This window comes from Eptatretus burgeri, chromosome 12 (genome assembly GCF_056783735.1).
Source record: "Eptatretus burgeri isolate ZD-2024b chromosome 12, Ebu_testis_v1, whole genome shotgun sequence".
NCBI classification, from domain to species: Eukaryota; Metazoa; Chordata; class Myxini; order Myxiniformes; family Myxinidae; genus Eptatretus; species Eptatretus burgeri.
The window spans coordinates 62,626,564-62,642,713 of NC_140972.1; the positions used below are offsets into that span (position 1 = coordinate 62,626,564).

At 41.1% G+C, this 16,150-nt stretch overlaps 1 protein-coding gene across 8 annotated transcripts in view; it reads left to right on the forward strand.

The window, feature by feature from the left end:
* The window catches only part of LOC147015753 (transcription factor COE3-like), a 353,977-nt gene extending 345,702 nt beyond the window's left edge, over window positions 1-8,275 (forward strand). For 6 of the 8 annotated variants that reach the window (XM_085848257.1, XM_085848249.1, XM_085848250.1 and 3 more), the window contains 3 exons: window positions 3,010-3,195; window positions 3,908-3,997; window positions 6,626-8,275. In XM_085848257.1, the coding sequence (XP_085704383.1) occupies window positions 3,010-3,195; window positions 3,908-3,997; window positions 6,626-6,657 (308 nt within the window). In that variant the 3' untranslated portion in view covers window positions 6,658-8,275. The remainder of the gene's footprint in view (window positions 1-3,009; window positions 3,196-3,907; window positions 3,998-6,625) is intronic. The other 2 variants (XM_085848255.1, XM_085848256.1) reach the window with 1 other exon arrangement.
* Window positions 8,276-16,150: the final 7,875 nt, after the last annotated feature.

Consider the following 16,150-nt stretch of genomic DNA (forward strand, 5'->3'; position numbering starts at 1 on the left):
TTACGCGATCGTTGCCACACGTCGACAGAGGTTACTTTTAAGTTACTCATAGGCTGAAAGACGTCGGTATAATGGATCATCCTTGCGTCAGCGTCCACGGCCACGGCCAGGACACTTATTTGCAGCATTCTTCAAACTTTTCTTCGGCATGACGAGGATGTTCACACTTCGATGTCTCGCTTGGCTATGATTCCAATTGTACATCGGCAGCGTCTATTTAAAATAGTCGAGTTTGAGCGTTTTAACACGTTCAGAAGAAACGCTTCAAATTTCCAAACTCCAGCGTCAAAAAACAAAGGCGAGTGACAGCAATTTAAATCGTTCATAGTAAACAATGAAAATAGTTGAGTGGTACCGTTTAACAGTCGTTGAGTGTAAAAAAAATCCAATTGTTGAGCGCAAGTGTCTACTTTTAATAGTGGAGTTTGAGCGATTTAGCACGTTCAATAGAAACTATTAAAATTTCCGAGCGCCAGCGTCAAAAAACAAAGGCGAGTGACAGCAATTTAAATCGTTCATTGTAAACAATGAAAATAGCTGAGTGGTACCGTTTAAAAGTCGTTGAGTGTAAAAAAAAATCCAATTGTTGAGCGCAAGCGTCTACTTTCAATTGTGGAGATGCAGCCATTTAAATCGTTGAGTGGCAGCCTATGAATAGCAAACCCCACGTCACCGGCAAAGATAAACTGCCGCACGATATGGATAAGTTAGGCTATCGTTGGGCATAGTTTGTGAACGCCGGCTACACGATAATTATTCGTTGGTATACCGTATCTATAAGTTATCGAAGCACTCTCTGCACATTATTAGTTCATTGTGCATTTGTCCAACCCGTTATGAATAGACCTAAATCGTAAAAACAAGCCATAGCTCATTGTTGAAAAAGCCACATAAAAAATTAGCCACGAAGAACTTCGAACAATGGTGCAAAGATGTCTCCTACCCGTGGACACGCGGATGCAAGGAGGATCCATCATAACCCACACCCTCCCCCTCACACTCACCTACTACTGCCAACAGGAACAAACTACTACTAATACTAATACTGATACTGATACTGTTACTGCTGACATGGACATCGACTCAAAAAGGACTCGAAAACACGATTGGGTTCCCCTTTTATGAACACCATTTTTATATACCAATTCCCAAAATCGCTGGGAACACGTCTTTATATGGCAGTTGTAAGTTAGAAACACGTTCATTTATTTTTTTGTCGACCGGAAGACGTCGTTGGAATACGTCTACATACGTCAATGTGTGTTGGGACTACGTAAAGAATTGGTTCAAAGCACGGCAAACATAAGTTAGAAATGTTTCGCGTAAAAAAAGACATTACCGCGACGTGTTTCGACTTATGAGTAGCTTATAAGTAGCCTTTGTGGACGTATGTAAGCGTCCGCATATCGTGTGTACAACTTCTCCCCATCGCATGCGGAACGTGTGTCATACACCAGTACGTCGTAAAATTTTGAACATGTTTAAAATTTCTTGACATACTCTACTTACTATGACGTATGATAGCGTACTTTAGCGTTCTCCTCACGTATACCAAACTTACTCATACCGTATTGGACGTGTCCCAACGTTTTAGACACATTTTTCTTAGGTCGGCATACGCTGGCAAGATCGCCAAGGTGTGACTGCGATGTTGACACTTGCATTTCTACGGCAGTTATGATTCGAATCGTTGTGCGTCAGTCTTTTAATAGGCTACGTCACGACATCGTCAGCGATGCGTGCAACGCGCTATGCCTAAGTTAGACTATCGTTGGGCATAGGTTGTGTAGGCCGACAACAGGTTCAGCATTCGTTGGTATAAGTTATCTATAACACAACGAAACGTTCTGTGTCCGTTACTAATGCGTTATACATAAGACCAAGTCGCTATGAATACGTCCGAATCTTTAAAAAAAAACATCAAAAGTTCAACGGAAGCCAGCGTTTTACATAAATTTTAATACGTTGCCATCGCGAGCTAAAACGTCAAGGTGTGACTGGGCCTTAAGGGTGAGGAGTGAACTTTGTGCTGGTGATTAATTGGTTCATTTTATATGATTAACCTTTTACATCCAAACAAGTTCATGCAAAGCATATGTAGGTAGATAATTATTTCACCATTTGTAACACACACACACACACACACACACACACACACACACACACACACACACACACACACACACACACACACACACACACACACACACACACACACACACACACACACACACACACACACACACACACACACACGACCAGTAATGTATGACAGAAAGTTTTATTTCATATACAGTAATATGAACCAACAACATGCAATTAGTTGAGTATCAGAGCGGAATCTCTTTTTGAAATCTACTTAATGCTGTTATCTTCGACGAGGATTTAATTTTATAAAAGGTACGTTATGAACATTGAAAAATATCCTGCGGTGAAAAAGACAATAATAATATGCTATTGCGTGCAGGTGTCAGCGCATATTACAAACTCAGGACTCCAGCGTAGTTGTCCTTTGTCATCGCAGTCTCTGCCGTTAGACGTGGCAAGTAATGCCGAGAGAATTTTCCTGTGGCCGGCAACTGTTGGGACATTAAAGAAAATGAAAAATCATATGTCAAAAATGGAGATTCATTTGATCAATGAGGTCATGATTTAATTTTCCAGCTTCCGTGTTTTATTCAAGAAAAAAATTCATTTACAAATAACCTATAAATTTAAGTCTTTCCCCATACTCTGATATGTCTGGTGTTTATTCTTTTACTTTTAAGAGTGTCATTTTGAATCATGATAAAATCTCAGAATTACCACTTTTTGATACATGATGTTTGCTTTCAGTTAAAGCCCTTAGTGGTGAGGCTGAAGGCCGTCCTTCAGAAAGCTGTACAGCTGTTATCGCTATTTGGTGGACATACCATCAATTGTGATGTTGTAATTTCCAGATCACAATGAGTGACATTGCTCGTCTTTGCCCCCCCACCCCCGTTTCCTCCTTTGTGTCCTTGCCTACAGGCTATTCACGTAACAGCAGCAGCGTATCCCCGCATGGTTATGTACCGAGCAGCACACCTCAGCAGTCGCACTACTCGTCTGTAAGCAGCAGCATGAACGGTTACGGTGTTGCTGGCGGCATGGGCGGCCTTGGCATGGGCGCATCTCCCGGCTACCTCACAAGCTCAGGGAGTTCACCCTATGGCAGTATGTAACACAGTACAGATCACTCTGAATTTGAACCCACCCTCTTCCTTCTCTTCTCTTCTCTTCTCTTCTCTTCTCTTCTCTTCTCTTCTCTTCTCTTCTCTTCTCTTCTCTTCTCTTCTCTTCTCTCCTCTCCTCTCCTCTCCTCTCCTCTCCTCTCCTCTTCTCTCCTCTTCTCTCTCTCTCTCTCTCTCTCTCTCTCTCTCTCTCTCTCTCTCTCTCTCTCTCTCTCTCTCTCTCTCTCTCTCTCTCTCTCTCTCTCTCTCTCTCTCTCTCTCTCTGTGTGATCCCAACGTTCTCCTGATCTCATCTGTCCTTCAGCAGACAAATGACAGGAGATGTGCAGACGACCCCCCCCCCCCCGCCCCTTTGTGGTTTCATTTGGCAGGAACACGTATTGCACATCGCCATGTTTTGAGAGGTTGTGGCAGCCACCCCTCATAATGAGCAGATAAATTGTACAGTATGATTTTAGGTTTCAATGGGACTGTTTTTTGAAATCTGCTTCTTAAAGCAACAGGAAAAAACGCCCCCCACCAGAAGCCTTGTGGATCGCCACAACATGGCCGGATGTACCCCCATAATATTTTTTGTGTTGACCTCACTTTTGTTTATATTATTTTTGCTGGCAAGGTTACGTGTCTGAGAGCATATAACTGTGATCCTTTCTTTACAATTGGTCTCCATTCTTTTCTGTTTGTTTTCCCAACAGTGAAGCAAAAGAGTGCATTCGCGCCAGTGGTCAGGCCTCAACCATCCCCTCCCCCGACCTGCACCAGTGCTAATGCCAATGGCTTGCAAGGTTAGTTCAGATAGGGGGGCGGCACATAACAATTGCAAAAACTTTTGAATACAACTTAAAAGAAAAGATTAAATGCATGCGCAAAAATAACAATAATAATACCATTTAATTACTCATTTACATACAACCATAATGCACTGTTTGCGGGTACGGGATGGGAATGTAGCGATGGTGCTTTTCACCATGAGATCGTTAAACGACCCAAAACCTCATTGGTTGAACTTTGTCTCCCTTTAGAGGAATAACGCCATTGCCCTGAAGTTAAGTGCCGCTGTTAAATATCAACAGACACGTGACAACACCTGTGGGGAAAAAGGGACTCAAAATCAGTCCATCAAACCTAACGATCACCTGCTTATAATCACTTCTGCTAAATTTTTCTGATCCAAAACTACTTTAGAGGCTCAAATCTACCAGTTGCCAATCAGAACTGTTTCTAGCTGCTTCTTTGATTTGAAACTGTACAAATTGTTTTCTGAATTGATGTATTTTGTCAGAAAGCTCATGAATCCACACACTTTTTAAGAACTGACCAGTAAATGGTGACAAAATGCAGTTTTGCCTTGTTGAAATGTCATTGATAAAAACTGGGTTCTGAAATAGACCTCAAATCAGTTGTGCAGGAAGACAGATCTTCGGTGGTTTTGTCATGTCTCGTCTACTATATAGTCGACTCGTTGAAAAGGGCTGTTCTCTTCTTTTTTTGTTCTGTCCCAGTTATTTTGCATCAAGAGCCTTTTCCAAGTCTTCTAGTTTGCCTGTGATAGAAGATCACGATACCACCACCCCTTATAGTATAGAATTGAATGCAGTATTTGTCTGCAGCACCTTGAGTTCTGGCTCGTGAATCGACTAAAACACCATGGAATTGTAGCAACACCAAATCAAAAACTCTGTGTGTCGGTGAAGGTCTAGCTTGTATTTCTGGTGTTAATTAATGAAAGCACATTTTAGCAATTCACCTTCCCATCTACCTTTGAGGCTGCAAGTGGATTTTGAGGCTTTTTAATTTTTCCTTAATAAAAGTTCATCGAGCAAAGTTGGTTCCCACGGTGCACAATTCTCGCTATTGCTTGGGCTGATGTCACTTGTGTTTCAGGTAAGGGCATGACACAATTGCATTGTGGATATTTGGCCTACTGTTGCTGGTGAGAGCACTCCAGCATGATCTAACTGTGATAAATTGAACAGGAAGCGAGGAGCCTTTTGTCTGCAATCTGCAAGTGCCACTTTGCCTGCACGATCGGGCCCAGAATAATCCTGTGAACACCTTTCCCTGGCATTATAAAGCTAAGCAAGGTTTTCAGCGAAAGGTCATTTAAGTTCTGGAGTGCTGTTTGCTACCATCTTCTTTGTCTCTCACTGTTCATCTCATCAGATGTAAGGAGCAAATAGACTGCTTGCTTCAATAGCAATAAAAACTGCACTGGAAAAACGAAAATGATGATCTGGTATTTCAACAATCTGCAATAGTTTTGTTACTATATGTGTAATTTTATTTTTTGTGACACTTCATCTGAAGAAGAAGACTAAACAGAAGTAGAGGAGAAATAGAAGAAGAGGGAAAAGAAGAAGACAAATAAGAAGAAGACGCTTGATTTAAAGTTAGTCTCTGCAAAAATGATGTTGAGATTTATTCCACAGCTGTGCTTCCAATTCATTGAAAGTTACCAAGTGGAATTTGAGGACGCAGCCTGTGGGCTATAAGGTGAACAATCTTGCATGTTCAGATGATCCTGTTTTGTCTTGCTTAATGGCTGTCGTAGTGCACATAGTGGTGTTTTGTCTATTAGGCTAACTAGAGGTGCTCCCTCGGGATGCTGTAACACAAGGAGGTCTATAAGAAGACTGCTGCAAGAAAAATGAGAACAGGACCAATTCTGAGCTTGTAAGGTTCTCGTTGAAACTGCACAAACAATTGCCCGGAATGGAAAGTTGCTTTTGAATATGGCATTTGCACAAGGTGTAATGCCATTCAACTATATAAATAGGTTGGTGAGAAAGTACCTACATTGCTGTTGATAAAGTATGGTTATCACATACAGCACTCCCAGACACTTATTGCCTTCGCATTGTCTAGGTTAGTCGCTCTCAGACACTTTACAGCAATTAAATAGCATTTGGAGAGTATTGCACTTTGAGATTACATAGTTTTGGGTAAACCATTGAACCAAATTGATGCAATGGCATTGTGCTGAAAAGAAACTTCCCCTACCCTCCCCATCCCACTCCCCTCCTTTTGTGCCCCAACAAAAAAAAAACGCTCATTATTTATTATTGCATTTTATTTTTAATTTGTGTAATTATGATCTGTGAATTCCACCTATTATAATTTAGTCTCTGGAGCCTTTATTTTAAACATAGAAATGGAGTTCTTTCCATGCTGCCAAGGTGATATTCGCTGAAAGCAAGTGCAGGCTTGAAATATGAAATATTTTCACCGCAAATCATTCCTAAAATGGTGAATGTACATTTTGAATAAAATTAAAAAAAAACTATCGTCACCATGGCTGTTATTGTTGTTCTGCAATGTCATGTTGCCTTACAATTTGGAATAGAAATCAATGTGAAATTGTTACATTCAATAAGTCACTGAAACAAACCATCTTTCTCCTTTTTGTTTTCCAGTCATGTCTGGTCTGGTGGTTCCACCCATGTGACTAGGAGACCAGCAGATCGGATGCGAACTTCCTCATCTGAAACTGAGCAGAAGCATTGTATGATGATGGACTACAACTTTAATTCTTTACAATATTCCCACGAGCAAAAAACAAACAAACAAAAAACAAAACAACAAAATCAAGAAACGAAAATACGCTGTGCGAGCAGCAATGTAATTTACTTATTTTACAACCGTGGACTGGAGATGAAGACTGAAAGGTCTTAAGGTCTGATTATTTTTGTCGAGGTTTATTACATATTGACACGGAAGTTGAGACTCGATTGACCGTAACTCTTTGCTCTGATTTTGTACGGAATGCTCCATTTAGAATGAAGTCGCCACGGCGTGAAAGGCATTGTATAGAAAAGAAAACGAAAAAAAGGTACTTCGATGTTGACTCCTTGGTTATGAAATCCTTTTGGTGTTTGTTTTACAAAAGGTTTTATTTCTTTTTTTTTATGTTTTGCAATTCGAAGCTATTTCATTACCGACACAGCACTGACGTGTTGGCGGGTAATGGTACGGTCTTACACAGAGCGGGGTTAGGGTCACTCGGACAAAGGGCGGCCATGAGATGGTTTTGACGGGGGTGGTGGAGGGGAATAAATTAATGTAGTCTTGTGGAATTACGCTATCTTATTTAGCAATGTTTTGGTTTTTTGGTTTACAAACGTTCATCCATAAAAGGAATAGAGAGCTTCCTGTGAATCGGCAAAGATCGGAATGATACCTTTGTAGCTGTGTACAGAAACGGTACTTTAATATGTACCTATATGATAATTGTAACTTTGTGATGCATAACTTTACCTTCGACATGTATGCTGTCTTTAGAGGTTGGAAAACATTCCGTAGTGTGTTTATATATGTAGACATAATTAGCATAGAATGACTGTTGTTTCACCAAACAAAACTATTTATATAAAATGATGTCTTGACACTTTTATTTTTTTTTTTCTTTATTTTATTTTATTTTATTTTTTTAGAAATAATGTGGTTAAGTCACTTTTAAAGAAATGGCAAAGCATTTGATATTGTAAAACTTTAAATGGACCATAATGCTTTTGTTTTTTGCCTGTAAATGCATCTATAAATATTGTAATTATTTTGCCATTGTTTATTTGTGTCTTATTGTTTTGTTTTTGGGCACGCCATTATGCGGGAATCATTTTTTTTTTATATCGGTGCAAAATGTGAGAATTTTGAACATTTGGAAAAAAAATTTGTATTATTATTTCACATCATTCTGTTATGCTCTACTTTGTTGCTTAGCCAAACCAGTGTTTATTTTTATATTTTTGTAAGTTATCAGCAAAGAAGCTTTTGTTACAATCAAATGTCACGTACGTTTCTTCACCTTTCCACACAAGGCCATTTTGGTATAAATAAATAAAAAGACAGCACACTATCAGATATTCTTGGCCAATCAGGAACGAGGATTCATTATCACTCTAGTGTTATTAGCTTATTTTGTTCAATAATATTTTCAGATTATTTTGTAATTTGAGAAATGGCTGCATTCTGAATATCTCACCACCTGCTTTCATACGTTTCTCTTTCATATAACTGATTTGAACGTGTTTTAGAAATACTCAATTAAATGGCTGAATTTAAACGTATGTGGAATCCTTGGTGTTTCTTTTTAACCTCACCCATTCCCGGTCGGTGTGAGTCCACATGCAGATCTACTTCAATGTGGATCGTTTATTCTCAAATTTACTGTAATCTATATACCCCAGCGACACGATGCAGTTCAATGTGAGTGGGTGTGTCCGCAATGATTCTCAGATCTACTGTGATCTATACACCCCTGCATGGCTCTGCATTGTTAAATTCTCAGTCTTGTAATGCTTCTTGTTATGAATAAATTGATTCATATGTGTAATTGTAAAGTTAAAATGCTTTGGGGGGCACTTCCATCAAAGTTCTTTTTCAAGTTCAATTAACACTTCTTCAACAATACTACTTCGTAGTTTAATTGTTTTTAGGTGTTTCATTATTAACTGCAAACAGCTATCAAGACACATATTTAGAAGACTGAATCACTCTGCTGGCTAAAAAAAAAAAAATAGGACTACATTGTTTCCGTTCTGACCTGAATATCGTTGCTCATTATGGAGTTTCACGATGAAAAGTCAATTTTGCGAGATTACACTCAGTAATTCAAAAGCTCGACATCCGTTTTTACACTGAGATTAACAAGGTTAAACATTCATGTACCATCTTCAAAGGTGCTAATCTGAAGTCATTGGGAAAAAAAAAATCTTCCTTCTGTGTCACTTTGGGGAAAGATCGACTGAGATCTTTTCACACGAGCTTCTCCGCAATGACATCAAAGGCATCGGACAGTTGTGCATGGTCGTTGTCTCCCCCCTCACCCAATTCCATGAGCGATCGATGCTGAACAAATCATAGCTTTTGTTTTATTTTGGGAGTCTCTTTATGGTACGACTTGCGCGATCCATACTCCATCAAGGCAAGCCTGATAATGAAACGATGGCACGGACGCTTCATGCTCGTACATCTCCGCCCAACATTGAGGTCACCAAGCTAAGTAGGGACCTCATTTTAAAATGTCAATTTTCTCCTACAGTCAATAGCAGGCCGGGACCAGAATTGGACAGCCATGGGGCCAAAGCTGGCATCAATATATTTTTCAGTGGCTCCATTGTAGTGTTTGATTAGCTTTTTAACGATTATCTGCAGGTGTTTGCAATCCCTGGGGATTAAGTGAAGTGGCTGACGTCCTATCTGTAAATGAGCTGCTTGCACTCATTTTTTATTAGATAATTTCATGATGTGCTTGTGGCTAAACCTGGCGCTGGTCTCATCGGCTGCTCCAATTGCTTTGCTCTGCAACAGAACGTGTAAATGAATGAATTGCCAATTTGCAGGCTGCATTATCCTTGCCACAGATGTCTCAAATGTGAAACTTGCGAAGTGTATGGTCGCAAATTGTAATTGCTGATTGCATTAATGTGGAAATGTTGGTCAACCAAAATTACAGCTGTCATGATGTCATGAGTAGCCACATGAAACATCGTGACACTTCTGTAAAGGCCTCAAAGTAAACTCAAGCTAAAATATATACACATCATGGAAGTTTGTGAGGGATGTTCTTTTCACCTTGCACTTCTTAAAGTACGAAATAAAGTATCGGAGTATCATAAAATATAAAATATATAGAATTTTGGTGCCACGACATAGCAAAACAATATTGTCTTGTTTGAGCGAGAAATATTTTAGTGGTTGTTAGTTGGGGTGAAATTGTGGGGCATTGGTGAAGGAAGATGAGTTTATAAGGTGTTATTCTTCACTTCCTTTTTTCAAAGTTTTAACTAAGACAAAAGAGAGAATCCAGATTTTGATCAACCGAAGCTGAAAGTTTGAGAAGTTGATTAAATATTTACTTCCTTGTTAAATTGTGCAAATGTTCAAATGGAAAAGTAGAGTTCAAATGAAAACCCTTACAAGAAATACTTTGTGGTCACTTTCAAAAAGTGCAGCAACAACAACAAAAAAGCAGTCTCAACTAGAGGGGGAGCACTCGGGAGAGTGCAAAACCTCTGCCGCCAATACTGCTAGGTCACTTAAGTGAACCTGATATCCTATTCATTCAATTTGACGTCAACAGTGCTCACAGAGTTATAGTTTGCAACTTTCCCTTTTACTTTTAACTTTTACATACTCAATTCATTCGTCATAACTAGATTCCTTGAGACAGAAATTGATTTTATGTGGGTATATCCACCTGAAGTTCCAAAATGAGCCGCAATTATAATTTTGACAAGTTTTTTGTTGGAAATCACTTATAACATGTAGAAATGCAAAAAAAAATCGAAATTTTGTTGAAAAAAAGTTGCAAAAATATTTTTTTCCTCTAACAATTTTTTTTTTTTTGGGGGGGGGGTTGGAAATCACTAAAAACATGTAGAAATGCAAAAAAAAAAAATTTTAAATATTTTTTAAAAATGGCTGCCATAGCGGCCATATTGGATTTTGGACCAAGTCCAAAATCTAATGGGATGATCCTTGAACCATACCTAATCCCCCCACCAAGTTTCGTCGAAATCCGTCGAGGAGTTTTTCCGTAATACTGTTCACAAACAAACAAACAAACAAACAGAAAGGGGTGAAAATAGTAACCTCCGATCTTCGATGGCGGAGGTTAAATATTCATTTTCCTTCCTCATCACTCATGATGAAGTATTTTCAGATGTTCCAGTAGTTCTGCAACACTATACTTCAGGAAGACATGGCAATGTATTTGCCAGACTACATGGAAAACTGAGCTAATACATCTCCTGTGAGACCCACTGACAGATATATTTTCAGTCACCTCCAAGACAAAATAAAATAAAATTTAGTCGAGATAAATGAACTGATAACAATAATGACTTAATGCTTCTCTTAAAAACAAAGTGGAGATAAATGTGCAGCGGTATTACAATGAGCCAAATAAAATGCGGCGAATGTAGTGAAAGCATATTTTCCTGTCTGAAAGGATGCACAATTGGTTGGGAATCTCAAAAGGTTACTTTGCTGATGTACGAGGTATATGGAGCAAAGTATTGAGAGGGTATAATACGAGTCCCCTTACAAAGAACTTCAATGCAGGAAGAAACCATTAGGTCCATCAAGCTTGTGTAATGGTTGCCAACCTATTGTTTATGCATGCTCTATCCTGTAAATGCTGAGCATCAAGCAAAGAAGAAAAGAAATATGTATCATTTTTAAAGTATTTAGTATGACAGCTGGGGTTGTGGTGAGGTTCGAACCGCAGATCTCACAGACTCGGAGGAGACACTTCAACTGTTACACCACCAAGTCTGGTATCATAACAGTGTTTCTTCTTGAGGTTGTGTACTGGTCTCTCTGAAAGCAATTCATCAAAATCGACACCCTTTGTTGGTAAAACTCCCAAACAACATATATATCCACGAGCACCTGTTTGGGCTGAGAGCTTCTCCACATTATACCTGTTGGGTGTCCACATTTACCAACCATGCGATGAACCTCACCAAAGAAAGTGGAGCCCTGAAGGGCTCAGCAAGCCCTCATGCCTTTTTAAACAATGTTACCGTATTAGAACACATCAAACACAGAAAACCTGTTTAAGGATGTGTCATACATAGAGTTGTGTAATGAGATGCTTTTTTTTTTCATTTCATTCTATCCTTTACTGAATGACGACAGGTCAAGAATGGAGAAACATTTTAAAAAGGAAAGGTTTTTTTTTTCCAAATGGACATCAAGGATTGTTGAAGAGTTCAATAAAAGAGGAGGGAAGGGTGACATATAAAGGACGATGAAACAAGAGAAAACAAACAAACAAACACGGATGTACAGGGTTTAAAAGGTTGGTGTGAGCGAAAAAATGACATGGAAACGAGACATTATTATGCTGGAGGGAAAAGTGGGATTCATTAGTGCGACCAGGAAAAATGGGAAATTGTGCTGGCAGGATAACCTCGAGGTATGCACACTCATCTCTGAGTTGTTTAGCCTGGGTTCAAATCTTGACCCAGCTCTTTCACGAGGAGCAGATGAGTTATTGACAGAAGCCTGGTCACACTGCAAATTCCTGTTTGGAATGACTGAGAAGAATGCAATGGCAAATCACCCAGCATAACTTGTGTTAATAAACTGCTTTAGCAGCACCATAAGGCTGGTGTTGGCCTAACAGTTAATGTGGCTGGCTTAAGATCTTAGGGTTCTTAAGTTTGAGCCCCTGTTAGCTGCTGACATTAACCTGGTGTGGTTGATTCAGCTTGTCATTCTTCCAAGGTCAGTGAAATGAGTACCAGTGTACTGGTAATAGAGAGCACTGCATCAACGGCACAGCCCTGCCCCCAGAAAATTATGCAACCAGCAACTACAGGCTGCATTTGATAGCTAGCAGCAACATCAGTGTAAAGAGGATGGTATGTTGATAATGATTATGATGATCAATGGGAGAGAAGCAATTCCACATTCAAATCGAAAACTTAAAAGTTTCTTTTTTGGCTCATCATTTTTGCAAAATTCTCGTTGAACTTTAGTTAAACAACGTACAACTAGACAAAAGCGAGAATTGCTTTGCAATACATGTCACCTATCAATGTGATGTCTTCCAAGTCAAAAAAGGGCATAACTGTGAAAAATTGACAAAACGCCCTGAAACTGAAACTTTTTCTGTCACTTATCATAATAAAGCCATGTTCCAAGTTTCAGTTGAATATGTTAAAGGTCTGAAAAACCACAGGTAGGACGGACGTATGGAGACCAAACCCAGCGGTTCCGAGAAGGGGGTGGGGGTGGGCAGGGTAAACACCCTGGGGCCTGGACTTAATAGGAGCCTATTATTATTCCTTCAATTTTTTGTTTCAAAAATGACTGTGATGATAAAACATCGGGGCAGCTTTATTTTGTATCTCCCTCCAAGCCACTCAGAGCGATTCCCCAGAATGGATAGTGACACCCTCCCTCATAAAATATACCACTGTGGGAACAATTTGCATTAATATAATTGCGGTAATGACATGATGACCTAAATGAACACAAGAGTGTGAGTCACACCCCATCCGGATGAAATGGGTGAAACGAATATGCATGTCGGAACAAGTGAATTACACTCCAATATCCCTCAAACACGGAATGTGTTTATGACGACGGAAATAATGAAACCTCTGTGTAGGTTGTTGAAAAAAAATTTTGAAGGGGGCCCAACACTTAGTATTTCCTCAGGGCCCATTGTGGCTCTCAGCAGCCCTGAGAAAACCTAGAGTCAGTCCCCTCTGGTGAAACTGGTCGGGGACTAATAAAAGGCACAAAAAGACAATTCAATGCAACACAAAAACATTCACCACCAGAGAGAGACATTATAATTACTGTGTACATACAACAGTTATGAAAATAAATACCAAGTGATGTGCACAGCCTGGTAATGTACAATTGCTCAAAAGTTTTGTGAGTTTTTGGGTGTTTGTGAGTTGTGCATTTTGGGGTTCCTTGCTTGGAATATGCTTCCAGTTGCAATCTGTTTCTATACATCCATATTAAATGAAAGAAGCACACTGACCCGAGAAGTGACATGACTGACATTGTGCGAATAAATTATGCCGATGCTTCACCTCCAAACTAGGATGGTTGTCGTTGAAGACTGCGATTTATGCCTTCTGGTCACGAATAAATGAAAGCAGTCGCCGATCCACATTTGGCCATTGTTTTGAGCGCATCAGGGCAACATACTGCAAATCATTTTTTCATTACCATATGAAGCTCATTCATAAACACAAATCAAACCCCCTAACTTGACGAGGCAGCAAGGCACAGATCGAGTTCCATCACAGACTTTGCTGCACGACCTGTGAGCAACAAGTGTCGTCTGCCGCAATCACACATTGTCGCTGCACTGCGGATCAGCAGTTAGGAGGTTTGCACTCAGGAATAATAAAAATAAACTAAAGGAGCACCTGACCATAGATATGATATGACACCAACGTCATGCACATGAATTATGCCGACCAGCAGGACAAAGACAATGACAATGATCAGCTGGGCAAATGCAATGATCAATAGGGCAAAGAAAATGTGTTCAGAGAATGAAAGGCGCGACGTCTGTGTGTGTGTGTGTAATATATATATATATATATATTGTTGTGGTTACCAAATTCGCAAACCACCATTCAGGTCCCTTAGGTGAGGTATCTCGGTAAGAACATGTGTAGTTAGGCCCAAACCCGTTGTCTAGTGGGAATACATGTCATTTATGCGTGCTGCGACTCTTCAGGATAGCCGTTTTTCTTTTGCTATCTTTATTTTGGACCAACCGCCATGATTACCACCACAACCACAACATCAACCACCAACCACAACGCCGCTTCACCACAACCGCCACGACCTTCACGTCACACCTCGCAACCGTCGCATCGCCACCGTTCTTGCGCCGCCTGTAGGTACCGGTGTTGGACTCGTGCAGGGCGCGCGCCGAACAGCGTGTACAAAATCACGGATTTTGTGCTTCAAAAACGGATCAAAAAGCATTCACGCCCACTTTTTCTCGGGCCAATGGGGAGCGAGGTGAAAGGTCGAAGGGAGGGGGTCGAGGGCGAAGCTACGGGGCTGATAAAAAGCGACCGTGTTCGTCAGTCCGGAGAGTAGGAGAGTCGAGAGGGAACAGAGAGTTAAGACTTCGCGGGCGGTGGAGTTGGCAAGAAGGAGCTGGTCGGCGTCGTGTGTTGGAGTCGGAGCGGAGGGGACGGAGCTGTGGAGAGGCGGCGAGGGCAGACGAGGGGGTGCTCGCGTCGTGCAGGGAGCTGCACCCCAGGGAGGCCGACAGCGCGACCTGGCCGAGGTGGAGACGCTCGTCGCGGGATAATAAAAATCCTCTATACCCCGAGCATCAGCAACCCCCTCCTGTTTCCCCCCGTGCTGAGATAGTGCGACCAAGGGGGCCCCTTTCCCACCCCCTACCAGACACTGTCCGCGAGGCCCGCGGAGTTGAGGCACCATCGCCGCTCCGCGTATCATCACCAGACGGGTAGGCCGACCCGGTCTCGGCCTCAGGCCCGCCTCATCCTTGAGGGTATTCTTTCCTTGGTTTTGGGTATGTGTTGTCGGCGCCGTCTGTGAAGTAGAATTGTATAAGTGTTGCCGTGTGCTCGGTAGTTGGTATTAGCTCTGCATTGTGTTTTCGCTTTTACATTTGCTTTTTGTGTAAATTGCATTGTGTCTTTTCTGTGTGCTTTTGGTGGAATTGAATGTGTGCTTTCCGTTCGTCGTGAATAAATGTGCTTTGTGTTGAACTGTTTCCCGCTTCGCTTCGTCATTTCCTTCATTGAATCCTCATCTTGCTTCACGTAAAGGGTTGGTAGTGGGCTGAATACGCCCGATAATTAATCGAACCGTCGAGGTCGACGATAACACCGCTCGGTTATTCTGATAGTACGGAACGGGTCGCTTAAGTGGCCCGTGTCCGAAGTCGACCTGCGGCGAGGTGCGATCGCCCGGTCTACCCTCCGCGTGGGTACTTAGGTAGGTCGAATTTGGCGAGCAACCCTATCCCACGCGGGGGCTGATTGGCTCGATCGCGGTGAGACCGAAAGGTCCACCCGTGACTGGTTCCCGGCGTTAGTCCGAGAGGGTCACGACTGGATTGTCCGTCCGGTGGGCGACGTGCCGCGATTCCAGTTACGTGGCCGTCAGCATGCCGGCGGGCGCGAATCCGCAACAATATATATATATATATATATATATATATATATATATATATATATATATATATATATATATATATATATATATACTGAACAAAAATATAAACGCACCAACCTAAATATCTAAGTCAAGATTGCCATTATGGGAAAATGGTCAAACCGATGATATGTTTGAGCAATGGTTCCTTTGTTTTGCTCAAGACAGATGTTCCCATTGAAATTGACCACTCTGAATGTGTGGACTCACACGTTGAGTAATCCTTCCCATGAGCACCATGGGGCTTGACAGAGTGATGG